Source organism: Pelophylax lessonae (genome assembly GCF_965119305.1).
Source record: "Pelophylax lessonae genome assembly, chromosome: 4".
Lineage (NCBI taxonomy): Eukaryota > Metazoa > Chordata > Amphibia > Anura > Ranidae > Pelophylax > Pelophylax lessonae.
In genome coordinates this window covers 99,139,480-99,166,565 of record NC_138771.1, presented here as the reverse complement: position 1 = coordinate 99,166,565, position 27,086 = coordinate 99,139,480, and the positions used below count along the sequence as shown (strand labels likewise).

At 47.0% G+C, this 27,086-nt stretch overlaps 1 protein-coding gene across 1 annotated transcript in view; it reads left to right on the top strand.

The window, feature by feature from the left end:
• The window catches only part of MNS1 (meiosis specific nuclear structural 1), an 86,901-nt gene that overhangs the window by 17,983 nt on the left and 41,832 nt on the right, over positions 1–27,086 (top strand). Inside the window, exons 2-4 of the mRNA XM_082256183.1 lie at positions 325–540; positions 23,306–23,433; positions 26,412–26,514. Of these exons, the coding sequence (XP_082112309.1) occupies positions 325–540; positions 23,306–23,433; positions 26,412–26,514 (447 nt within the window). The remainder of the gene's footprint in view (positions 1–324; positions 541–23,305; positions 23,434–26,411; positions 26,515–27,086) is intronic.

Here is a 27,086-nt window from a genome sequence, read left to right as displayed (position 1 = left end):
CAGAGATCTGGGGATAAATCGGACCCCAAATCTCTCATCCACAGTGTAAAGCATTAGATCAAAAAAAAAAAAAAAAAAAACCATTGATCCAGTGCTTTTAAAAAAAATGGCCTTGTTTACATTGGGCCGGAACCAGAAGTGACCCCGCTCCAGTCCTCGTAGGCAATAGAGATGTGCGGAGGCCATCTTTCCTCTGCTTATTTCTATTACCAGCCATCCCAGTCCTAAAGTTAGCTAATAACTCTTTGGTAGGGTTTACGCTTTATCTCCTCTTTAGCACATTCATGGTAAATTTCAGGGCATTTTATTTCTCTTTTTGATTAGGTTTCAAAGAGGGGAATGACTTACAGTCAGAGGGAAAAGCAAATAGCTGAAGCTCGACGTCAGGAGTTTATCCGAGAAGACCAAGTAAAAAGGCTGAACCAAGAACAGCAGCTGGAAGCATCTCTAAAAAGTGAGGAGCGTGTGGAGAAGAAGCGCTATCTTAGAAGACTACAAGATGAAGAACAGGAGAGACAAATGGAAGACGCCATTCAGCATGTAAGTAATATGCTGACCTTTTATTTTTTACTCTGATAAACATGTGGTTTAGGATTGATATTTGATGGATTTCTGATTCTTTTTGCTTACATTTACATTTAGTAATATCTGAAAAGCGTTCCATTTATTTACATTTTTGTGACTTGGGCCGGCCATAGACAGTTGGAATCTCGGCTGGTTCAGCAGGATTTTAATCATATTTCGGTAGGCTGAATTGATCAACAATTTAGGTACAACCAGCCTGCTGGATTTCACATGCGATTTTTTTTTTTTGCTGTCCCTGTTCCTAATCCCTGTGTTTTTCTGGCGGGGATGTCTTCCCCTGCTGGGAGAAGACAATTGCTCCACAAGAGGGATTCCCCTGTCAACACCATCTGTGTTGATGGGGGAATCTAGTGAATTTCTTTCCTGCAACTCCTGGTTGGAGGCCAGAAATTTGCTCCCGTATATGGCTGGCCTTAGATTGATATTCAACCATTCATTTTTAAGCACTTTCAGCAGCTGATTTAATTACTGAGTATGGAGCTTCTTTAGGCCCCTTTTACACTGATGGACCAATGGGATCTGCCTGTCAGTTTTTCAGGCAGACTCGATCGGACCATCTATTGCTCTGTCCATTGACACCCGCTCACATCTGATCCTATCCTATCTAAAAACATACAGATGGGGATCCATTCCCCATCCATCTTTTGGATCGGATGACAGTCGGATGGAAAAGGACAGGCGGTCAGTTTCCACCCGATCGCCCATAGAGGACAGCGGGCTGTGTCTGCATCAGCGGAGTGGATACGGACCTGTCATCTGTCATCAGCGGAGAGATCCCCCTGCTGAGTGGGCTTATTTGCTGGCAGACTTCGCCAGTGTGAATGGGGTCTTATCCTTTAATCCTTGGCTATGTTTCTGTGTAAACTGGTGCCATGAACCCTACCCAAGGTTTCCTATTTAAAGTAGGGATGCACCGATCCAACTTTTTTGGACCCGATACCGATATCTGGCATGGTGAAATCGCAGATACCGATTCCGGAACCGATCTGGAGCTACGCACAAAGCAAGCGGCTGCAGTACAGAGCAAAGCCGCTGCTTCACGTGTACGGCTCCTCCATTCACAGGCGGAGTGCATCTGATATCACTCCGCCTGTGAGCCTGACCTATACAGGAAGTAGCGGCTCCCATCCCATACTACTACTGCACCTAGTAAGGGATGGCTGAGACGTTACTCAGCAAAAACCAGATCGGCCCGTGGATCGGTCAATGTTACCTATCCCCCGATCCATCTAAAATGGCCATATCGGTGCCGATATCCAATCCGAATATCAGATCGGTGCATCTCTAATTTAAAGCTTCGTACACGCTATTAGTTGTCACTATCTGCTCTGGTTGGAGCTGCTGTACTAACAATCCAACGTTAGTACAGCGATCTCCCCCCACTGAGCCATTGGCTGGGAGCCGGTTGACTGCACGTTTTTCCGCATGCATGTCCAACAGAAGCTGGCCAGTATGTATGGCAGCCGAGCCGCCTTCTGTTGTCATGCATGCTGGAAAACCAGCAGCCGAATGACGGCCTGTTTTTATTGAACTGGCTGATGTAGCCCAACATTTGGCCCCCATACTAGGCTTAAGGCTCCATGCACACTGGACTGAACCCCAGTTCCATTGGCAAAAAAAAGAAACGCTGATATAGAGCGTTTTTGTACACATATTTAGGCACGTTTAGGAGTGTTTAGCGTTTTTTTTCTGCCAGAAAGGCCCAAACCAGAAGGGTTTTTTTTTTTTTTTTCCTGCCTCTAAACCCTAAGGTTAAAATATGCCTCTAAATATCCTAATGCGCATGGACACATAGAATAACATTGATCTCCTTCAATAGGCAAAACACAAAACTACTGTAGAAGCAGCAATTTTTAAGTCGGTGTGCTTGGACAATAGAAATAAAAAGCCGTTAGTTTAGAATGGCAAGGCATGTTCTGTAAGGATCCTTGTGTAAACATGCATCTGCATAGACACGACTACAGTTCTTCTTCATCCTCTTCTAGTTGCCAGTGCTGCAATATATACAAGTATACAAGAGTATGTGTGTAAGTTACTGCAAAATTTCCTATTCGTATTTTACAGCTCTGTACTCATTGCTGTATTACTGATCTTTATGTATCTGTGTGCATTGTTCCATAGACAGAAAAGCCTCTGTGTTCAGATCAGTAAAAAAACATGGCGTTTTTTACTTCTGTGTACAAGAGGCCTAATAGTCCACCAAGGTAACTAGTGCTAGAATTACAAAGATCACAATTGTAAGGGTCAGAAAATTGCAATAACAACCTCTTCCTATCTAGGAAGGACTATACAACATATACAGTTTATTGCAATCCTATAGGTTAGATTCTTCAAGTACGACTTGAGAGTTAACAGTAAGGGACAGTGGGGGAAGAGGCAATGGTGAAATTTATTGTTGAAACTTAATGAAGATCTGTAAAAACATGGAATGGAAAAAGAGGGAAAGTTGGGAGAGAGTAGAGGGTATCAATTGGGATGGGAGGGGGATTAGGAAAATTGGTTATGGTTTGGAAACGAAGACAGCTCACTGTATAGTGGGATGAAGAGTTTATTGCCATCTGTGACCTTGTCCGGATGATTTCCCCTTACTTTGTGTCAGGACATTTTTAGAAATGTGAAAAATGGTGAGAATTTCTAAAATTTTTTTGTTTCAAGCTGTCTGCTTGATGATGCAAATCAGGAAGAGATTGAAGATCTCTCCAATGACATCACAGGCAGACAATTTAACTTTTAGCACTGATCTTTACAGTATATAATATACCAGCACTAAGAACTAGCCAGGATCTGTTAGTGCCAGCGGTACGCATGCTAAAAGAGTGAACATAAGTATACTCGCCCCAGTGTGCTTTTGCGGCTCTTTCAAAAAGTTTGGACGAATAATTAAGACAGCGATAATGAGTATTTAATTATTCTACAGCAATGCCTCCAGCCTTTTAGTGTGTTAATTAGCATACCATAAATTCAGTTAATATATAAACTACGCTGGCTTGACTACTTTACTTTAGTCTGTTTACTCTTTTGTAGAGTTTTTACCACAATAGCCAGAATACATGCAATTGGGCTATACTGGCAGATAACCAGGTTCACCCAATCAGACCCTCCCCTCAGACTATTCTGCAGCAGAATATGAGCCTCAAGTCTTTGCTAACAGTTACGTTGATAACCGCTTGCTACATAGGTATTTAATTATACTTTAACAATTAGGATATTTGTGATGGGTTATGGAACCACACACAGGAATCTGCAAGGCCGCATTTTGGATGAACTGTAGAGGATGTTCAGAGGGCTTTCAAGGAGATTAATCTACAAAGCCTTAGATTGAGAGAGCATGTTTTGTTGAAAGACTCTATAGTGCATAGTGATGAAGATGAAGTGTGACCTGATGATGTCCCCCCTTCCTCTCTGAACTTTACTTTTTCCAAAATTGCCTTATCTAAGGACTAGTCTGTAGTTCAGATTATTTACAGCTGCAAGAAAAAGTATGTGAACCCTTTGGAATGATATGGATTTCTGCACAAATTGGTCATGAAATGTGATCTGATCATCGTCATCTAAGTCACAAAAATAGACAATCACTGTCTGCTTAAACTAATAACACACAAAGAATGAAATGTTGCCATGTTTTTATTGAACACACCATGTAAACATTCACAGTGCATGTGGAAAAAGTATGTGAACCCCTAGACTAATGACATCTCCAAGAGCTAATTGGAGTCAGATGTCAGCCAACTGGAGTCCAATCAATGAGATGAGATTGATGGTGTTGGTTACAGCTGCCCTGCCCTATAAAAACACACACCAGTTCTGGGTTTGCTTTTCATAAGAAGCATTGCCTGATGTGAATGATGCCTCGCACAAAAGAGCTCTCAGAAGACCTACGATTAAGAATTGTTGACTTGCATAAAGCTTGAAAGGGTTATAAAAGTATCTCCAAAAGCCTTGCTGTTCATCAGTCTATGGTAAGACAAATTGTCTATAAATGGAGAAAGTTCAGCAATGCTGCTACTCTCCCTAGGAGTGGCCGTCCTGTAAAGATGACTGCAAGAGCACAGCGCAGACTGCTCAATGAGGTGAAGAAGGATCCTAGAGTGTCAGCTAAAGACTTACAAAAGTCACTGGCAAATGCTAAAATCCCTGTTAGCGAATCTACAATACGTAAAACACTAAACAAGAATGGATTTCATGGGAGGATACCACAGAGGAAGCCACTGCTGTCCAAACAAAACATGTTTACAGTTTGCACACGAGCACCTGGATGTTCCACAGCAGTACTGGCAAAATATTCTGTGGACAGATGAAACCAAAGTTGAGTTGTTTGGAAGAAACACACAACACTATGTGTGGGGAAAAAGAGGCACAGCACACCAACATCAAAACCTCATCCTAACTGTGAAGTATGGTGGTGGGGGCATCATGGTTTGGGGCTGCTTTGCTGCGTCAGGGCCTGGACGGATTGCTATCATCGAAGGAAAAATGAATTCCCAAGTTTATCAAGACATTTTGCAGGAGAACTTAAGGCCATCTGTCTACCAGCTGAAGCTCAACAGAAGATGGATGTTGCAACAGGACAATGACCCAAAGCATAGAAGTAAATCAACAGAATGGCTTAAACAGAAGAAAATACGCCTTCTGAAGTGGCCCAGTCAGAGTCCTGACCTCAACCCGATTGAGATGCTGTGGCATGACCTCGAGAAAGCGATTCACACCAGACATCCAAAGAATATTGCTGAACTGAAACAGTTCTGTAAAGAGGAATGGTCGCGAATTACTCCTTACCGTTGTACACGTCTTATCTGTAACTACAGGAAACGTTTGGTTGAAGTTATTGCTGCCAAAGGAGGTTCAACCAGTTATTAAATCCAAGGGTTCACATACTTTTTCCACCGGCACTGTGAATGTTTACATGGTGTGTTCAATAAAAACATGGCAACATTTCATTCTTTGTGTGTTATTAGTTTAAGCAGACTGTGATTGTCTATTGTTGTGACTTAGATGATGATGATCAGATCACATTTTATGACCAATTTGTGCAGAAATCCATATCATTCCAAAGGGTTCACATACTTTTTCTTGAAGCTGTATCTACATCTGATTGGAAGACCCTTCTATAAATTAACCCAATGTTTGTTTAGGAGTTGACTGTGGCTTCCCACCAGATGGGGCTCTAAAGCCTCGTACACACGATCAGATTATCGGACGATCTTTTGTCCATTTTTTTGTTGCATGCTAGTCTCGTATGGAAAGTGAAGGTTACTTTCATACGAAAATTCTCGTATGACAGAATTCAACTCCAGAAGTGATGTCATGCGTTGAATTGTTTTGTATGTGCTCTTTTGTTTCTGAGCATGCCTAGTCTTGCTCTTTTATGATTTTTTTTTCGGACGAAAACTGTACTAATTAAACAAAAATCGGACGTTGTGTTCACGTACGATAGAAATTTTATAGCCTGCACATCCGGTTTTTGTCGTCCGAAAATTCGCAATCGGTTATTGAAAGCACTATACTAACAATCCGAAAATCACCAGATCGTTCGTCGGATGAAATTTTACTTCCAATTTTCGTATCGTGTGTACGGGCCTTAAGTGCCGGTTCACATTTGTGCGATGCGGGAATGCTGCAAATATGCAGCGTGATCCCGCATCGCATCCGCACCTCTGGCAGTTCACACTGCCATATGTGATACGCAGGGGGTGTCAATTAGAAGTTAACAACGCCCCCAGTTGCGATCGCATATCGCAGTGCAATCTGCAAGTTCGCACAGTATCGGATCGCACTAGTGTGAACAACGATGCGATCCGATTCTGCTGCGGATAAAAAAAAAATCCTTGTGCGAGTTTATTGCGGATGCAGTGCGAATTCAGCCATACAAAGTGTATGGCTGAAATTCGCACCACACATGAGATCGCATGTAATTTAGGAGCAGTGCACTCCGAATTACATGCGATCTCCGCAATCGCACAAATGTGAACCGGGGCTAAGACTAGGAATTCCTATTTTAGGTCTTCTGGAAATAAAATTTAGATGTTCAACTTCAAAGGTATCTGGGACATAATTATTTTTATCTTGAGTTAATCTAAATAGGTTATCCTTATCATAGTGTGGAGAAGTCCCCATTATGAATAATATTATTTTTGATATTAATTTTCAATGTACCTTCATTTTAATCTTATGATATTTGTTAAAGATGTGTGATTTATCCAGAAATCAATTTTTTAAGGTATACATTATTAATCCACAATGGAGATCTTGATAAATATTAACTCTTCATTTCATTTTCTATCTCTCTTCTGATTTCTTATCTTAAGTATTTTGCTGTTTCATATATATGGTACAATATTTCTTGTCATCATTGAGTCCTTTAGATTGTAGGATGTGATATATACACATTATATTGTCAAAAGTATTGTGACGCCTGCCTTTACACGCATATGAACTTTAAAGCTATCCCAGTCTTAGTATGTAGGGTTCAATATTGAGTTGACCCATCCTTTGCAGCTATAATGGCTTAAACGCTTCTGGAAAGGCTGTCCATAAGGTTTAGGAGTGTGTCTATGGGAATGTTTGACCATTCTTCCAGAAGCGCATTTGTGGGGTCAGGCACTGATGTTGGATGAGAAGGCCTGGCTTGCAGTCTCCGCTCTAATTCATCCCAAAGGTGTTCTATCAGGTTGAGATCAAGACTCTGTGCAGGCCAATCAAGTTCCTTCACCCTAAACTCGCTCATCCATGTCTTTATGAACCTTGCTTTGTGCACTGGTCCAAATAATTTGGTGGAGGGGGGGATTATAGCATGGGGTTGTTTTTTAGGGGTTGGACTTGGCCCCTTAGTTCCAGTTAGGGGAACTCCTAAGGTGTCAGCATACCAAGACATTTTAAACAATTTCAGTCTCCCAACTTTCTGGGAACAGTTTGGGGATGGTCCCTTCTTGTTCCAACATGACTGCACACCAGTGCACAAAGCAAGGTCCATAAACACATGGATGAGGGAGTTTGGGGTGGAGGAACTTGACTGGCCTGCGCAGAGTCCTGACCTCAAATCGATACAACGCCTTTGGGATGAGTTAGAGCAGAGACTGTAAACCAGGCCTTCTCGTCCAACATAAGTGCCTGACCTCACAAATGCTTTTCTGGAAGAATGGTCAAACATTCCCATAGACACACTCCTAAACCTTGTAAACAGCCTTCCCGGAAGAGTTTAAGCCGTTATAGCTGGAAAGAATGGGCCAACTCAATATTGAACCCTACAGACTGTAAAGGAAATTTGTACCTCCTGTATATTATTGTATTATATTTTGTATGTAGTGCAGACGACACTAATAATGTTTTCATTATGTTTGCATTCTTTTGAGTCGTAATTAGAATGAGTCTGTCTATGTTACGGCCTTGTTACCATAAAGGTACAATTGTAATATTAATGTGATATATACATAATCATGTGTATAAAAACCTTCAGTTGCGTCAAATAAAGCAGAACAGTTATTTTCGAAAAATGCGGAGTGTATCTTTTTGTGTCTGTTCCCTACTACAGTAGTTATTATTTGGAACCACTAATCAATATGAGGATAGGAGTTGCCTATCTATAAAATGTCCAGAACAAGACTAAGACTGGAATGCCATTAAAGTTCATGTGTGTGTAAAGGCAGTCGTCCCAATACTTTTCACAATATAGTGTGTGTATGTATGTGTGTATATAATATATTCTCACTCTATAGTTATTTTCCAATAGTGTCCCTAAGATATAAACTGTTCTGCCTTATAAAAAATAAAATATTGAAAAACATATAATAAATTTTCCTTTTTTCATTTGTGGAAAGATTCCACAAGGTTGTAATTCGTTACATAGTTACATAGTTTGTGAAGTTGAAAAAAGACATCAGTTCAACCTATGATGTGCTTGTGTTTGCTGTTAACCGTACATTGTATACCCCTGAACGTTGTGGTCTTTAAGGTGCCCATCTAATAGTTTTTTGAAACTATCGATGCTCCCTGCTGATACGACTGCTTGTGGAAGAGAATTCCACATCCTTACTGCTCTGACAGTGAAGAACCCCCTACGTACTTTAACCACTTAAGCCCCGGAAGATTTTACCCCCATTCCGACCAGGGGGTTTTGTTGCGATTCAGCACTGCATGACTTTAACGGACAATTGCGCGGTCGTGCGACGCTGTACCTAAACGAATTTGACGTCCATTTTTTCCCACAAACAGAGCTTTCTTTTGGTGGCATTTGATCACCTGTGAGATTTTTTTTTTTTGATCATGCGCTATAAACAAAAAAAGAGCGACAATTTTGCAAAAATAATATTTCTCTTACGTCCTCCGACAGTCGCCGCCTCTTCATATTCGTCACATATGGGGTATTAGACTTTGCTCCGAAGGAGTAGCTAGGCAACAGAATATGTTAACATTAAAGCTTTTAACATATCCCACCCTCAAGGGGTGGTCCCCTCAGTCAATACCCTCCTACTTCCTGCAACCATATCTCAGTTTTTAATGTCTAGCTTGTCAGGAGTGGCTGGCTTTTCCTGTGCTGGGGCTTTCTGCCCCAGACTCTTTCTTCTTTTTGAAATTTTGTTTGAGTTTTCTCTCTACCTTTACTTAGCTGTTATTTTTGTCAGCGTTAGTTAGTTCTTCTGATGAAGAGGATCATGCGGGCTGGGTCTCGGGCTGATCCCCCTGGTCGCAGGTCGTGGGTCAGTGGCTTCCCAGCCTGCCATCGAGCGTTCAGCCAGGTAACGCTCCTGGCACAGTGAACGACCCATCCCTGTTCGGTGCAGGGATGATTGGTGAGGTGGCTACCTCACTGGACGCCGTGCGGTTTCTTAACCCCCATTTTGTGCGTCTTGAATTGCGACTCTCCCTGCCTCATGTGCAGCGGCTTGTTCGCCTGTGCGGGTCCCCCACGCCATTGAGAGGTAAGTGTATCTATGTGGGGACCTGTCTGTCTGGGGGGGTGTCAGTCTGGGACTGTGTAACCTGCCTCTATTCACACTGCTTGTCTCCCTATCTCTCGGCTGCATGCTGTGGGCTGCAAGGGGGGGGGGGGGGGAGCTGTGTGACACTGTGTGTGTCAGCCTGGTCAGTGTGAAAAGCTGTGTGCTGTGGGGCATGTTTTTTTGGCATGTTTGGGCATATACAGTGATCGCTGCGGCGATCTGACATGTGTTCTTATACATGGATGACATGTGTGCATTACTGCACTGTGGAGCGGCGGTTTCGGCGCCAAACGGCGCCATTTTGCCTACACTCGCTCCGGCCGCATGTTTTACATGCATGGCGGCCATTTTCTTGTAGCCTCCATAGGCTTTCATAGAGCGCCCTGGCAGCATCACTTCCTCTTTCCAGGAACACCGATCGAGGCAGCAGCAGTGGCGAGGGTCTCCTCAGGTTTTATCCTTCTGTTCTTGCTATCCATTGCCTGTGTTCAGTTTGCATATTCCCTGTGGGGGTCTCATTGTGCTTGAGTGTGGTGCGGTGGGCTGCGCTTGCCGCGCTTGCTTAAAGGGGCAGTTAACCCTTTATTGTCTGGTATTACAGGGGCAATGGATTCTCAGGAGGGCAAATTTCCTACCGCCTTGGTGGAAAGCCAGGGGACCGCTGTTTCCCCCCCAGGGGGGGATTTAGCCACTATTGTGGCTGGCCTTGCTGCTCAGGTGCAGATGCTGGTGGCTGCTCAATCTACTAAAAGACCCAGAATTGCTCTTTCCTCTGATTCTGAGGGTGAAGGTGATGGGGTTGTTATGGCGGGGGCCTCCTTATCGGGGTCCCGCTCCTCCCTAGATCTAGTGGGGTCCGAAGTGGAGGCTGAAGTTGAGGGGGTTGATAATTCTCCCCCTGGCTCGCCTGAAGAGCTTGCAATCATGGATGAATTGATTGCTTCCATAAAGCAAACATTGCATTTGCAGGATGAAGTGTGTCCCCCCGCTGCCTTGGCGGCCTATGGGACGCAGAGAAAACGCAGGACACCGCAGGTTTTTCCCTGCAATGATGATTTTCAGCGCGCTGTTAAGGAACAATGGCGCAATCTGCGCAAACCTTTTGCTGTACCAAGTAGGTTCAAGCTGCGTTATCCTTTCTCGCCGTCCACTGATGAAAGGTGGTGTGTGCCTCCCCCAGTGGATCACGCAATTGCGGTTTTAAACAAGGCCACTGCGATTCCTGCAGAGGATTCCCCTGTGTTCCGTGATGCCACAGATAGGAGATTGGAGTCTCTTGCCCGTCATACTTATTCTGTTACGGGTTCTATGCTTAAAGCTCTGTTTGCTTCTCTCATGGCGGCCCAGGCGATCGCAAGTTGGACGCAGATGCTTAGGCGCGTCCTAGTGGCCGACTCGGCCTCGCCGGCGACCCTGGATATGGTGGATCAAATCCACCAGGGTGTCATGTATCTGTGTGATGCGGACCTGGACCTGGTTCCATTGGCTGCACGTGTGCACAGCGTGGCGGTGTTGTCCCGCCGCCTGGTTTGGTTAAAATGTTGGTCGGTGGACCAATCTTCGCGTAAGACCTTAGCCAATCTACCTTATGATGGGTCTCGCCTTTTTGGGGAGTCCTTGGATGTGTTGATTAAGGGGATCACCGGGGGTAAGAGCACTCTCTTGCCCCATTTCCCCAAGGCTAAGGGGGCTTCTGGGAAGAAGCATGCTAATTTTCGGCCCCCTCAGGGGTCCTTTCGTGCCTTTCGGCCGCACTACAAGGGCAAGCCTTCAAAGGTCAAGGCTCTCAGAAGAAGCCCTGGTCTGGGAAACAGAAGTCCGGCCAATCCGGATCTGCAGCCCATAACAGTTCGGCCTGAAGGGGCGCCCTCACCCAGTTTTGGGGTGGGGGGACGCTTGCTCGGTTTTCTTCAACCCTGGTTGGCCCGTGTGCGGGACTGATGGGTTCAGGAGATCGTTCGATCTGGTTACAAGATCGAGTTTCTCTCTCGGCCGGAGAGCAGATTTTTTCCCTCAAATCTTCAACTGTCTCCAGAGCGTTTGCGGGACCTGCACCTGGCGGTGCGGGACCTGAGGGCTCAGGGAGTGGTGGTTCCGGTGCCTCATCGGGACAGATTTCGGGGGTTTTATTCCAATCTGTTCACCGTGCCCAGAAAGGAGGGCAAGGTTCGTCCAGTTCTGGACTTGAAGGCTCTGAACCGCTCTGTGCGGGTTCGCAAGTTCCGCATGGAATCCCTGCGGTCGGTGGTGGCTGCCCTGGTTCCGGGGGAATTCATGGCCTCCATCGATTTGAAGGATGCGTATCTTCACATCCCCATTTTCGAGGGTCACCAGAGGTTCCTTCGATTTGCCATTGCGGAGGATCACTACCAGTTCGTGGCGTTGCCTTTTGGTCTCGCCTCGGCTCCGCGGGTCTTCACCAAGGTGCTTGCACCGGTTCTGGCATTATTGAGGGCCCAGGGCATTTCTGTCCTGGGGTATCTGGACGACATTCTGGTTCGGTCTGCGACCAGCCAGGGTCTGGAGAAGGACCTGTCTGTCACGATGCAAACTCTGCAGGAGTTTGGTTGGACGATAAATTTTCCAAAGTCGACACTGAGTCCGTCGGTTCGTCTTCCCTACCTGGGAATGATTCTGGACTCGGTGCAGGCGAAGGTCTTCCTGCCGGAAGACAAACTCAGAACTCTTCAGGAGGAAGTCAGGTCCCTCAGAGACGTTCCGCACTCGTCTCTGCGGACGTGCATGAGATGTCTGGGATTGATGGTCTCGGCCTTCGAGGCGATTCCCTTCGCCCAGTTTCACACGCGGGGTCTCCAAGCGGAGATCCTGTCCAGGTGGGACGGGCGACCTCAATCTCTGGATCTTCAAATCTCGTTGAGTCATCGCACCAGAAGAAACCTTCTGTGGTGGCTCCAGTCCCCGATGGTGTCCGGGGGCAAGTCGTTTCGTCCTGTCTCGTGGACGGTGATCACCACGGATGCCAGCTTGTCGGGCTGGGGTGGTGTTCTGGGCGTTCTATCCGCCCAGGGAACTTGGTCGGAGGGGGAGTCTTCCCTTCCGATCAACATTCTGGAATTGCGTGCGATAAAGCTCTGTCTTCATCGCTGGACGGACCGGCTGCAGGGCTGCCCGGTTCGGGTGCAGACGGACAATGCCACGGCGGTGGCCTACATCAACCACCAAGGGGGCACCAGGAGTGCCCGAGCGGCTCGAGAAGTGGCCGACATTCTGTCTTGGGCCGAGACTCATGTCCCGGCGATAACGGCGGTTCACATTCCGGGAGTGGAGAATTGGCAGGCGGACTATCTGAGTCGCCAGACCCTGGATCAGGGGGAATGGTCTCTCCACCCGGCTGTCTTCCAGATGTTGTGCGCGAAGTGGGGTCTTCCAGATGTGGACCTGTTCGCGTCTCGTCTCAACAACAAGGTGAAAAGGTTCGTGGCAAGGACGCGCGACCCTCGGGCAGACGCGTCGGACGCGTTAGTGGCCCCGTGGCATCAGTACAGGCTGATGTACGCGTTTCCACCGATTCAGTTGCTGTCCAGGTTCCTTTGCAGGTTACACTCGGAACGCAGCACGGTGATTCTTGTGGCACCGGACTGGCCTCGCCGGTCCTGGTACGCAGACCTCGTGAATCTGGCGGTCGACGCTCCGTGGCATCTGCCTCTTCGAGACGATCTACTGTCTCAAGGACCGATATACCATCCTGCTTTACAGTCGCTGGCTTTGACGGCCTGGCTGTTGAGACCGAGGTCCTGAAGGAGAGGGGTCTCTCTCCAGAGGTCGTTCATACTTTGATCAACGCGAGGAAGTCTTCCTCGGGGAAGGTTTATTACCGTACTTGGAAGGCCTATTTTGCCTGGTGTGAGTCCAGGGGGTTTTCACCCCGCACGTACTCGGTTTCCCGTGTGCTGTCTTTTCTTCAAACGGGTGTTGATCAGCGTTTGGCGCTGGCTACGATAAAGGGTCAGGTGTCTGCACTGGCCGTTCTGTTTCAACGTCCCGTGGCTTCCAACTCCTTGGTTGGCACTTTTGTTCAGGGTGTGCGGCATCTGGTTCCTCCTAGGAGGGATCCTTTGCCCCCTTGGGACTTGAATCTCGTTCTGTCTGTGTTGCAACGTGCTCCTTTTGAACAGATCAGGGAGATCTCGTTGTCTATGTTGTCCAAAAAGGTCGCCTTTTTGGTGGCGATCACTTCGGCTCGCAGAGTGTCGGAGATGGCAGCTTTGTCCTGCAAGTCTCCGTACCTGGTTGTTCATTTGGATAAGGTGGTCTTGCGACCTAATCCTTCTTTTCTTCCGAAACGAGTTTCGGAATTCCATCTTAATGAGGATATTGTCTTACCTTCGCTGTGCGCGAAGCCTAAACATCCAAAGGAGGTGAGATTGCATTCTCTGGTTGTTGTTCGGGCGATAAGGGTTTACCTTAAATCGACTGAGTCTTTTCGAAAGACGGACTCCTTGTTTGTTCTTCCAGAGGGTCCTCGGAAGGGCATGGCGGCTTCGGCCTCTACCATCGCAAAATGGATCAGGCAGACCATTGAACAGGCCTATGCTTTGCAGGGGAAGGTTCCCCCTGTGCCTGTGAAGGCGCACTCTACTAGATCTTTGAGTACGTCTTGGGCCTGTCGTCATGGGGCTTCTGTAGCCCAGGTGTGTAAGGCGGCGACCTGGTCGACCGTACACACGTTCACAAGATTCTACAAAGTAGATGTTCAGGCATCGGCGGATGCTTCCTTTGGCCGCAAGGTTCTTAGTGCGGCAGTTCCCTAGGGTCCCTTGTTGGGGACCTCTGGCTGTTGGGATAAGTTTTGTATCCCCTGGTTTTTTGTCTTTTCCTGGGTTGTTGCTCCTGTTGAGCACTTGTTTTTTTCTGTTGCCCAGCTGGTTTCCTTCCTTTGGTAAGGTTCCTTTCTTTGATGCGGAGACTGCGTTGCCTTTCGGCGCGGATGCGTTTCCCACCCCTCATGTTTGCACTGCTTTGGGACGCCCCCATATGTGACGAATATGAAGAGGCGGCGACTGTCGGAGGACGTAAGAGAAAACGGAATTTTTGTAAAATCTTACCTGTAAAATTCCTTTCTCTGAGTCCTCCGACAGTCGCCGCCCCCGCCCCTCTTTTGGGGTTTGGTTGTATACTCTACTGCTATTCCACTAAAACTGAGATATGGTTGCAGGAAGTAGGAGGGTATTGACTGAGGGGACCACCCCTTGAGGGTGGGATATGTTAAAAGCTTTAATGTTCACATATTCTGTTGCCTAGCTACTCCTTCGGAGCAAAGTCTAATACCCCATATGTGACGAATATGAAGAGGCGGCGACTGTCGGAGGACTCAGAGAAAGGAATTTTACAGGTAAGATTTTACAAAAATTCAGTTTTTTCACATTTTTTTATATGAAATTCCCCCCCAAAAAAATGTAAAAATCAAAATTTTTTAACATTTTCGGCCAATTTGTTTTATGCTACATATGTTTGGTAAAAAAAATCGTAAAAAGCGTATTTTGATTGGTTTGCGCAAAAGTTATCGCGTTTACTAACAAAGGGAAAGATTTTTGTCATTTTTGCTGTTTTTTTTTTTTTTAACGCGTAATGGCGGCGATCTGCAATTTTTTTTTTTTTTTTTTTTTTTGCGGTACTGCGACATTGCGGCGGACAGATCGGACCCTTGACTGACATTTTTGACACTTTTGGGGTTACCAGTGACATTTCGACAGTAATCAGTGCTATACATATGCGCTGTTACTGTAAAATTACACTGGCAGTGAAGGGGTTAACTTTTTTTGAGAGGGAGGGGTGGTGTGTGTCCCTAGGGGCATGATTATAACTGTGATTGGCTGTGGCTTGAGCTGTATGAACAGTGATCAACGGTCCTACATAGTAGAACCGTGTGATCACTGTTTCTACACAGGGGAGAATGACAGGCGGCTTGTTTACATCAGCCGCCTGCCTTTCTCCCTCTGCACCGACGATCGCCGAGTGACCGGCGGACATCGGGTCCGCCGGTCACACGTGCAGGGGGGTCCGTGACCACGCGGGGGCGCGCGCTCGCTCCCTAGACCCTCACAGGCTAGCGACGTAGTACTACGTCGCTCTGCCTGTGAGGGGCTGACCACCGCAGTAAATAGTCGTGCGGCAGTCGGCAAGCGGTTAAGGTTAAACCGCCTTTCCTCTAGTTTTAGTGAGTGGCCACGTGTCTTATTGTATTCCCTTTCTCTGAATAGTTTGTTCCTTATGCTAGGGTCGTCAGTACAGTATTTGTACATTGATATCATATCCCCTCTCAATCGTCTTTTCTCCAGAGAGAATAGGTTCAGTGCTTGTAGTCTTTCCTCATAGCTGATGTCCTCCATTCCCCTAATTATTTTTGTTGCCCTTCTCTGGACTCTCTCCAGTTCCAGCACATCCTTCCTGAGGACCGGTGCCCAGAACTGGACAGCATACTCCAGATGTGGCCGGACCAGAGTCTTGTAGAGTGGGAGAATAATCTCTTTATTTCTGGAGTGAATCCCCTTTTTTTATACATCCCAGTATTCTGTTGGCTTTGCTTGCAGCGGCTTGGCATTGCATGCCACTGCCAAGCCTGTTGTCTACCAGTACCCCCAGGTCCTTTTACCATCCTAGACTCGTTAAAGATTTCCTATGTTCCCTTCTCAGTTTTATCAACAGAACAAGAGTGAGACCAGCCAGTGTTTCTTACTAGCTTCGTTAAATGGAGTCCACTAGAAGTTGACACTATGCAGGAAATATGGTTTCTCTTACGTCCTCCGACAGTCGCCGCCATCTTCATATTCGTCACAATGGGGTATTAGACTTTGCTCCGAAGGAGTAGCTAGGCAACAGAATATGTCAGTATTAAAGCTTTTAACATATCCCCACCCCAGGGGGTGGTCCCCTCAGTCTATACCCTCCTGCTTCCTGTTTCCTGCTTCAGTTTCAATGTCTAGCTTGTCAGGAGTAGCTGGATGTCTCTATGCTGGGGCATTTTGTCTCAGCCTTCTCTCTTTTTTTTTATTTTATTTGAGTTTTTTCTCTCTTTCTTTATTTAGCTGTTATTTTTACCAGCAATAGTTAGATCTTCGGATGAAGAGGATAATGCGGGCTGCGTCTCGGGCTGACTCCCCTGGTCGCAGGTTGTGGGTCAGTGGCTTCTCAGCCCGCCATCGAGCGTTCAGTCAGGTACCGCTCCTGAGTTTTCTGAACGACCCATCCCTGTTCCGTGCAGGGATGCTAGGGTGAGATGGCTACCTCACTGGACGCTGTGCGGTTTCTCAACCCACCTTCTGCTGCGTCCTGGATGCGACTCTCCCTGTCTCATGTACAGCGGCTTGTTCGCCTGTGCGGGTCCCCCACGCCATGTAAGAGGTAAGTGTATTCATGTGGGGACCTGTCTGTCTGGGGGGTGTCAGTCTGGGACTGTGTTACCTTGCCCTGTGTTCACACTATTGATGTTTCCCTATCTCTCACACTGCATGCTGTGGGCTGCAAGGAGGGGGGGCTGTGCTGCACTTCTGTGTCAGTCTGAGTGTGTGAACGGCTGTGTGCTGTGGAACTTGATGCTATCATGTTTGGGGCACATTACAGCGCCGCTGCGGCGGTCCACCATGTTCTTTATGACTATGTGGTGTATTTTTATTCCACCTTCATGAGGTGGGGAAGCGGCGGTTTCAGCGCCAAACGCCGCCATTTTGGCTGTACTCGCTCCGGCCGCATGGTACACATGCATGGCGGCCATTTTCTTGTAGCCTCCCATAGGCTTTAATGGAGCGCCCGGAATATCAGCAATTCCTTTTCTACAGGAGCACCGATCTGGCCAGCAGCAGCAGCGGTCTCTCCAGGTTTTTTCCCTCTATTCTCTGTATCCTTGCCTGAGTATAACTTCTCTCCCTGTGGGGGTCCCTGGTGTGGGTGTGCTTGTGTGGCGGTGGGCTACGTTCGCAGCGCCTTATTTAAAGGGGCGGTCACCCATTTTATTTTACTCATTTTGGGGCATGGATTCTCAGGAAAGCAAATTTCCTGTCACATTGGTGGGAAGCCAGGGGACTGCGGTTTTCCCCCTCGGGGGGGGGGGGGGGGATTTGGCTGCGATTGTGGCTAGCCTTGCGACTCAGGTGCAATTGCTGATGGCTGCTCAATCCTCAAAAAGGCCCAGAGTTTTCACTTTCCTCTGATTCAGAGGGTGTTGGAGATGGGGCTGCTGTTGCTGGGGTCTCCTTGTCGGGGTCCCGTTCCTCCCTGGACCTTGTAGGGTCAGAAATGGAGGCTGAGGTTGAGGGGGTTGATATTTCTCCCCCTGGCTCGTCTGAAGAGCTTGCACTCATGGATGAATTGGTTGCTTCTATCAAGCAAACACTGCGTTTACAGGATGAACCTTGTCCTCCTGCTGCCTTGGCGGCTTATGGGACGCAGAAAAGATGCAAAACATCGCAAGTATTTCCCTGCACTGATAATTTTCAATGCGCTGTAAAGGAACATTGGCGTAATATACGCAAGCCTTTTTCTATACCAAGTAGGTTTAGGCTGCGCTATCCTTTTACGCCCGCTACTGATGAGCGTTGGTGTGTCCCACCTCCGGTGGATCACGCGATAGCGGTTCTGAATAAGCCCACTGCGATTCCTGCTGAGGATATCCCGGTGTTCCGGGATGCCACGGACAAACGGACGGAGTCCCTTGCCCGTCATGCCTATTCTATTATGGGTTCTATGCTGAAAGCTTTATTTGCTTCACTTATGGCGGCCCAGGCTGTCGCGAGCTGGACGCAGGTGCTTAATCGCGTCCTGGTGGCTGATTCTGCCCTCCAGGTGACTTTGGATATGGTGGATCAAATCCACCAGGGTGTCATGTATTTGTGTGATGCGGACCTTGATATGGTTCCGTTGGCTGCACGTGTACATGGTGTGGCGGTATTGTCTCGCCGTTTTGGTTTGGTTGAAGTGTTGGTCGGTGGACCAATCTTCGCGTAAGACCTTGGCTAATCTGCCCTATGATGGTTCTCGCCTTTTTTGGTGAGTCCCTAGATACGTTAATTAGGGGGATCGCGGGTGGTGAGAGCACGCTCTAACCCTAATCCCACAAGGCTAAGACGGCTCCTGGTAAGAAGCCGTGGACTGGTAAGCAAAAGTCCGGCCAGTCCGGTTCAGCGGCCCACAACAGTGCGGCCTGAAGGGGCGCCCTCACCCGACTCTGGGGTGGGGGGGGACGCTTGCTCGGTTTCCTTCAGCCATGGCTGTCCCGGGTTCAGGAAAGGTGGGTTCAGGAAATCGTGTTTCTCTATAGGCCGGAGCGCAGATTTTTTCCCTCAAATCTTCTACTGACCCCGGAGCGTTTGCGGGATCTGCATCTAGCGGTGCAGGACCTGAGGGCTCAGGGAGTGGTGGTCCCGGTGCCTCATCGGGACAGGTTTCGGGGGTTCTATTCCAATCTGTTCACCGTGCCCGGGAAGGCGGGCAAGGTACGTCCGATTCTGGACTTAAAGGCGCTGAACCGATTTGTGCGGGTGCGCAAGTTCCGCATGGAATCTCTGCGGTCGGTGGTGGCTGCCCTGGTTCCGGGGGAGTTCATGGCTTCCATCGACTTGAAGGATGCGTATCTTCACATCCCGAATTTCGAGGGTCACCAGAGGTACCTTCGATTCGCCATAGCGGAGGATCACTACCAATTTGTGGCGTTGCCCTTTGGTCTCGCCTCGGCTCAACGGGTGTTCACCAAGGTGCGGGCACCGGTTTTGGCTTTGTTGAGAGCCCAGGGCGTCTCTGTCCTAGGGTATCTGGACGATATTCTGGTTCGGTCTGCGACCAGCCAGGGTCTGGAGAAGGCTCTGTCCGTTACGATGCAGTCTCTGCAGGAGTTTGGTTGGTCGATAACTTTTCCAAAGTCAGCACTGTGCCCATCGGTTCGTCTCCCTTACCTGGGAATGGTTCTGGACTCTGTCCAGGCGAAGGTCTTCCTACCGGACGACAAACTCAGGACTCTTCAGGAAGGAAGTCAGGTCCCTCAGGGACGCTCCGTCCTCGTCCACTCGGACGTGCATGAGATGTCTGGGATTGATGGTCTCGGCTTTCGAGGCGATTCCCTTCGCCCAGTTTCACACGCGGGGTCTCCAAGCGGAGATCCTGTCCAGTTGGGACTGGCGACCGCGATCTCTGGATCCGGATTTCGTTGGGCCATCGCACCAGAAGGGTTCTTCTGTGGTGGCTCCTGTCCCCGCCGGTGTCAGGGGGCAAGTCTTTTCGTCCTCTCTCATGGACGGTGGTCACCACGGATGCCAGCCTGTCGGGCTGGGGTGGTGTTCTGGGCGTTCTGTCCGCCCAGGGAACTTGGTCGGAGGGGGAATCCTCCCTTCCGGTCAGCATTCTGGAATTGCATGCGATGATTCTCTGCCTTCAACGTTGGCCGGACAGGCTGCAGGGCTGTCCGGTTCGGGTGCAGACGGACTTTGCCACGGCGGTGGCTTACGTCATTCGCCAAGGGGACACCAAGAGGGCCCGGGTGGCTCGGGAAGTGGCCGACATTCTGTCTTGGGCCGAGACGCATGTCCCGGCGATATCGGCGGTTCACATTCCAGGGGTTGGAGAACTGGCGGGCGGATTATCTGATGCCGCCAGTCCCTGGACCAGGGGGAATGGCCCCTCCGTCCGGGTGTTCTCCAGATGTTGTGCGCGACGTGGGGTCTTCCGGAGGTGGACCTGTTCGCGTCTCGTCTGTACAGCAAGGTGTACAGGTTCGTGGCAAGGCCACGCGATCCTCGGGCAGACGCGTCAGACGCGTTGGTAGCTCCGTGGCATCCGTACCGACTGATGTATGCGTTTTCACCGTTTCAATTGCTGCCCAGGTTCCTTCGCAGGTTGGTCTCGGAACCAAAACACGGTGATTCTTGCGACACCGGACTGGCCTCGCCGGTCCTGGTGCGCAGACCTCATGCATTTGGCGGTCGACGCCCCGTGTCGTCTGCCTCTTCGGGAAGGTCTCCGGTCTCAAGGGCTGATATTTCATCCTGCCTTGCAGTCGCTGGCCTTGCCGGCCTGGCTGTTGAAACCGAGGCCCTGAGGGATAGGGGTCTCTCCCCTGAGGTCATTCACACTTTGATCGACGCGAGGAATTTTTCCTCGGGTTAGGTCTTTTACCATATTTAGGCCTATTTTGCCTGGTGTGAGTTCAGGGGGTCTTCACCTCGCCCGTGGTCGGTGTCTGGGGTGTTGTCCTTCCTTCGAAAGGGTGTTGACAGCGTTTGGCGCTGGCTATGATCAAGGGTCTGCGATGGCCGTTCTTTTTTCAACGTCCTATGGCATCTATCTCCTTGATTGGCACTTTTGTTCGGGGGCATCTGGTCCCTCCTAGGAGGGTGCCTCTGCCTCCTTGGGACTGGAATCTTGTTCTGTCCGTGTTACAACATGGTTCTTTTTTTGAACGGATCAGGTAGATCTCATTGTCTATGTTGTCCTAGAAGGTCACCTTTTTTGGTGGCGATCAATTCGGCTCGCAGAGTGTCGGAGCTGGCAGCCTGTCCTGCCAATGGCCGTATCTGGTCAATCACTTGGTTAAGGTGGTCTTGCGACCTAACCCTTCTTTTTTTCCGAAGAGGGTTTCGGAATTTCACCTCAATGAGGACATTGTCTTGCCTTCGCCTTGCGCGAAGTCTAAACATTCGGAGGAGGTGGTGTTGCACTCCTTGGATGCTGTTCATGGCGATTAGGGTTTACCCAAAAATCGTCTGAATCTTTTCACAAGTCGGATTCTTTGTTTGTCCTTCCGGGGGTCCTCGGAAGGGCGTGGCGGCGTCGGCTTCTGCCGTCGCCAATTGGTTCAGACAGGCCGTTGAACAGGCCTATGCTTTGCGGGGAAAAGTTTCCCTTATGCCTGTGAGGGCGCACTCTACCAGATCTCTGAGTACGTCTTGGGCCTGTCGTCATGGGGCTTCTGTGGCCCAGGTGTGTAGGGCGGCGACTTGGTCGACCGTGCACACCTTCACTCTGTTCCACAGAGTGGATGTTCAAGCATCGGCAGATGCTTCCTTTGGCCGCAAGGTTCTTAGTGCGGCGGTCTCTTAGGGTCCCTGGTTTGGTCCTTTGGGCTGTTTGGGATTTCTTTGTATCCCTGGGTTATTTGTTTTTTTTTTTTTCCCGGGTTATTGCTCCCGTTGAGCAAATTTTTTTCTCGTGTTGCCCAGCTGGTTTCCTTCCTTTGGTAAGGTTACTTTCTTGATGTGGAGACTGCGTTGCCTTTAGGCGGCTGCGTTTCCCACCCCTCATGTTTGCACTGCTTTAGGACGTCCCCATTGTGACCAATATGAAGATGGCGGCGACTGTCGGAGGACGTAAGAGAAAACGGAATTTTTGTAAAATCTTACCTGTAAAATTCCTTTCTCTGAGTCCTCCGACAGTCGCCGCCCCCGCCCCTCTTTTGGGGTTTAGGTACTCTACTGCTATTCCACTGAAACTGAAGCAGGAAGCAGGAGGGTATAGACTGAGGGGACCACCCCCTGGGGTGGGGATATGTTAAAAGCTTTAATACTGACATATTCTGTTGCCTAGCTACTCCTTCGGAGCAAAGTCTAATACCCCATTGTGACGAATATGAAGATGGCGGCGACTGTCGGAGGACTCAGAGAAAGGAATTTTACAGGTAAGATTTTACAAAAATTCAGTTTTCTACCAGCTGGACCACAGAATTTGTGTATTCTCCGTAACAAACTGGTTGCTGTTTGGATATCCATGCATTTGCCAGAGACTTGTATGTCTTTGACTTAGTCTACGTTACCACTAATGTGACTCCAAAGTCATGCAATTTAGAGTGCGACTTTAAGTGGAAATTTGATCCAACTTTACACTCTCTGGATCAAAGTCACATCAAAGTAGTGCACGCACCTTTTCAGAGTTGGTGCGACTGATTTGAATGGATGCCATTGAAACCAATGGGCTGTGACTCTTCATGCGACTTGGTGTCCAAAGTCGCATGGCAAGTCGCATCAGTGGAAACAGAGACTTAAGCTTACTACACATCTCAAACTTTAGTCCTTCAAGGCCTTCGTTTTGAGGTCAGTGAGCACCTGTAATGCTGAGTTCATCTGAAGTTCAGTCTGATTATCTCATCAGTATTCTGTTTTATTGATACTTTTATACCAGAGAAACCCTGACAGCTTTATTGTTCAGCAAGCTGAGGGTGTGGTTTGACCAAGCTGATGCTTCAGTGGAGGTTTAGTATCTGGCTGTGATGTCTGTAAGGGATTCCTGGATCACAAAACTATTTTTCAAAATGCTAAAACCCTTATATTTGTAATCAAAATGTGTACTAAGCTGATCGGTTAATCGACTTCTGTTCAACTGCAGTGACCACGCATGGATTGAAATTCACTGGTCCCTGCTGAACTGGCTGAATTTCCATGCATCTGTGGCCATTTTAAAGCTGGATACACACTATAGAATTCTCTTTAGATTTTTTCCATTAGATTTACTAAAACCATATAATATGAGGTCAAACCTAAACACTAATCTAAATCTAAAGGAAATCAAACAACAAAAGTTATATAGTGTGTATCCAGCTTTAGACCAGCAAAGCCCATTTTGTGTGCTAATCACTGGGAGGTGGTCTGTGTCTGCTACCACCATAGACAGCTGAGACTTGCTTAGGGAGCTTTTTTTTTTTTTTTTTTTTAGCAGGTGTTCAGTTAACAAAAATGGGCATGAGTCTGTCTTTACACTTTTCATAGTTGAAGGTTGTGACTATTATGTCTGAGTTACTTTGCAAAAGAAATATAAAGATCGTTCATTTATTGCTTTTTTCAATGTAGGCAGAGGAAACTAAAAGGCTTAAGGAGTTACAGTTGGAACAGGAAGAAAGAATGGCGACAGAACTGGCTAGGATCAAACAAGAAAAGCTAAAAGATGAAAAGCTGAGGCAACAAATTCGAGAGAACAGGTAGTTTATTGAATTGAAGGCAAGAAAAAAATATATATATCTACACACTGTTTAAAAAAATTAAAGGAACACTTTGAAAACACATCAGATCTCAACAGGGAAAAATATCCTGCTGGCTATCCATACTGATATAGACTGGGTAATGTGTTAGGAATGAAAGGATTCCACATCGTTTGATGGAAATGAAAATTATCAACCTACAGAGGGCTGAATTCAAAGACACTCCGGAAATCAAAGTGAAAAATGATGCAGCAGGCTAGTCCATTTTGCTGAAATCTCATTGCAACAACTCAAAATGGTACTCAGTAGTTTGTATGACATGCCTGACAAAGCTAGGGTATTCTCCTAATGAGACAATGGATGGTGTCCTGGGGTGTTTCCTCCCAGATCTGGACCAGGGCATAAACTAAACAGACTGAGGTGCAACCTGACAGTGTCGGATGGATCGAATTATGTCCCAGAGGTTTTCTATTGGATTTAGTTCATGCAAGTATGGGGGCCATTCAATGATATCAATTCCTTCATGTTCCCGGAACTGGTGTCCTCCCAGAATAGGGTCTGACAATGGTTCTAAGGATTTCATCCCAATACCTAATGGTAGTCAGGGTGCCATTGTCTAGCCTGTAGAGATCTGTGCGTCCCTCCATAGATATACCTCCCTAGACCATCACTGACCCACCACCAAACTGCTCATGCTGAACGTTGGTACAGGCAGCATAACGTTCTTCACGGCTTCTCCAGATCCTTTCATGTTTGTCACGTGCTCAGGGTGAACCTTCTCTGTGAAAAGCACCAGGTACCAGTGGTGGACCTGCCAATTCTGGTGTTCAATCACAAATGCCAATGGAGCTCCACAGTGTCTGACATTGAGCACAGGGCCCACTAGGAGACATCGGGCCCTCAGGCCACCCTCATGAAGTCTGTTTCTGATTGTTTGGTCAGAGACATTTACACCTGTGGCCTGCTGGTGGTCATTTTTGTTGGGCTCTGGCAGTTCTCATCCTGTTCCTCCTTGCACAAAGGAGTAGGTACAGATCCTGCTTATGGGTTAAGGACCTTCTAATGCCCTGTCCAGCTATCCTAGAATCTACTCCATGCTCTTGAGACCGTGCTGGGAGACACAGCAAACCTTCTGGCAATGGCATGTATTGATGTGCCATCCTTGAGTCGCACTGCGTGTGCAACCTCTATAGGGTCCAGGTATCGATCCATGCTACCAGTAGTGACACTGACCCTAGTCAAATGAAAAACTAGTGAAAAATAGTCAGAAAAGATGAGTAGGGAAAAAAATGTTAGTGGCCTCGACCTGTAAAACCATTCCTGTTTTGGGGGTCATCTCATTGTTGCCCATCTAGTGCACCTGTTGCTAATTTTATTAAAACCAAAGCAGCTGAAACTGATTGACAACCCCCTCTGCTACTTAACTGACCAGATCAATGTCCATGAGTTTAATTGACTTGAAGCTATACTCTGATTAAAAAGTGTTCCTTTAATTTTTTGTGAGCTGTCTGTGTGTGTGTATATGTATATATATATATATATATATATATATATATATATATATATAATAATCTGCATACATTGCTACGCTTCTTTAGAAACATGTGTTTTTTTTTCATCTGAAGTCTCCCAAAAGCATGTGGCAAAATGTGTTGTGGACGGATGAAACCAAGGTTGAACTTTTTGGCCATGATTCCAAAAGTTACGTTTGGTGCAAATTCAACACTGCACATCACCAAAAGAACACCATGCCCACAGTAAAGCATAGTGGTGGCAGCATCATGCTTTGGGGCTGTTTTTCTTCAGCTGGAACAGAGGCCTTAGTCAAGGTAGAGGGAATTATGAACCGTTCCAAATACCAGTCAATATTGACACAAAACCTTTCAGCATGACAACGACCCAAAGCATACATCCAAAGCAACAAAGGAATGGCTTCACCAGAAGAAGATTGTGGAATAGCCCAGCCAGAGCCCAGACCTGAATCCCATTGAAATTCGGTGGGGTGATCTGAAGAGGACTGTGCACAGCAAAAGCCCTTACAATCTGATAGATTTGGAGGGTTTTTGCAAAGAAGAGTGGGCAAATATTGCCAAGTCAAGATGTGCCATGCTGATAGACTCATACCCAAAAAGACTGAGTACTGTAATAAAATCAAAAGGTGCTTCAACAAAGTATTAAGGGTGTGCACACTTATGGGACCATATTATTTGTTTTGTTTTTACTTCCCTCCACCTAAAAAAGATTTCAGTTTGTTGTTCAACTGAGTTGTACAGTTTTTTTTTTTTATTCCACATTAAAGGTGGAAAAAGTTCTGAAATTATTTATTTTTGTCTCTTTTTTTACATCACAGAAACCTAACATTTTAACAGGGGAGTGAAGACTTGTTATATCCACTGTATACTCTTATTCTACATTAACACCATTTTTTTTAAAATGAACACTGGTAAAAAAAGAGAATGCTATTTGTGTTGTCTGTTTTTAGTTTTGTTGCATTTTTTTATGTCGAAGATTTGCATTAAAAACTTTTTCTAGACAATATCGCAAAAATGAAAGCCTTGTTTGTCCCCCACCTTCATTTTACGCCCTATTCTATCTACCCTGTAAAGGAAAGATATGTATACTTACCTATTCTGAGGGCACTCCCATACAGTCATATGATCGAAATCCCAGCACTGGCTTCATTGTAGAAGAGGGACAGCTGACAACTGATGCCCTATGCCTATGCCTATGGGTAAGCCTATGGGTGTTGTCACCACCCAGCTCTGCAGCCGTTATCAGTTATCTCTCCTGAAGCCGGCTACTGGGGAGATCAGGTGACCAGACCTGAGCGCCCTCAGCATAGGTATTTGCTGGACATCTTTACCTTGCAGGGCAGTTAGAATAGGCTTAGAATGGGGGTATAAGCAGGTTTAAGTAGAGTTTGGATTTAACTGAACTTCTATGTTAATTTGTTTATAATGACTGTACTGTTTTCCCAGCCTGGAGCTCAGAGAATTAGAGCAAAAGCTGAAGTCTGCCTATCTAACTAGAGAGCGGGCTGCACAAATAGCAGAAAAAGAGGTCGTTAAATATGAGAAAATGGTAAGTTTTTCTACTTTTGATGAAAAGAACACCAATCTAATTGGCCATTTACTATATATATATATATATATATATATATATTAATATAAAATTACCAATTTTTTTTTGTATGCTTTTTGCTGGTTATACCCATAAGTCATTAATTCCAAAGGTTATATATTGGAGCCCAGAGGTTGCATAGAATACATAAAAGCAGCAACACTGCTTTAACATTGGGCCCCATACAGATATAAAGAAAAAGTGTACTTGCAAAAAGTCCTGCATATTCATGGGGTTGGGATTGTTGTTAAAGAACTGTAAGTGCAGTAAAGCATGCCTGCTATACCGCTATACCTTACCATCTATAGTCCACAAGTTCTGTTCACTTTAAAGATGACCCTTGATTCCTGGTTTGTTAAAGCGGTTGTAAACCCTAAAAAATAAAAACCTGCAAGACAAAGGCATAATGAGCTAGTATGCATCGCATACTAGCCCATTATGTGTAACTTACCTTAGAACGAAGCCCTGACACGGACCCCCGGACATCGCTGCGGGCGCTGCCATGATCCCTCGCCGTCTCTTCCGGGTTCGGC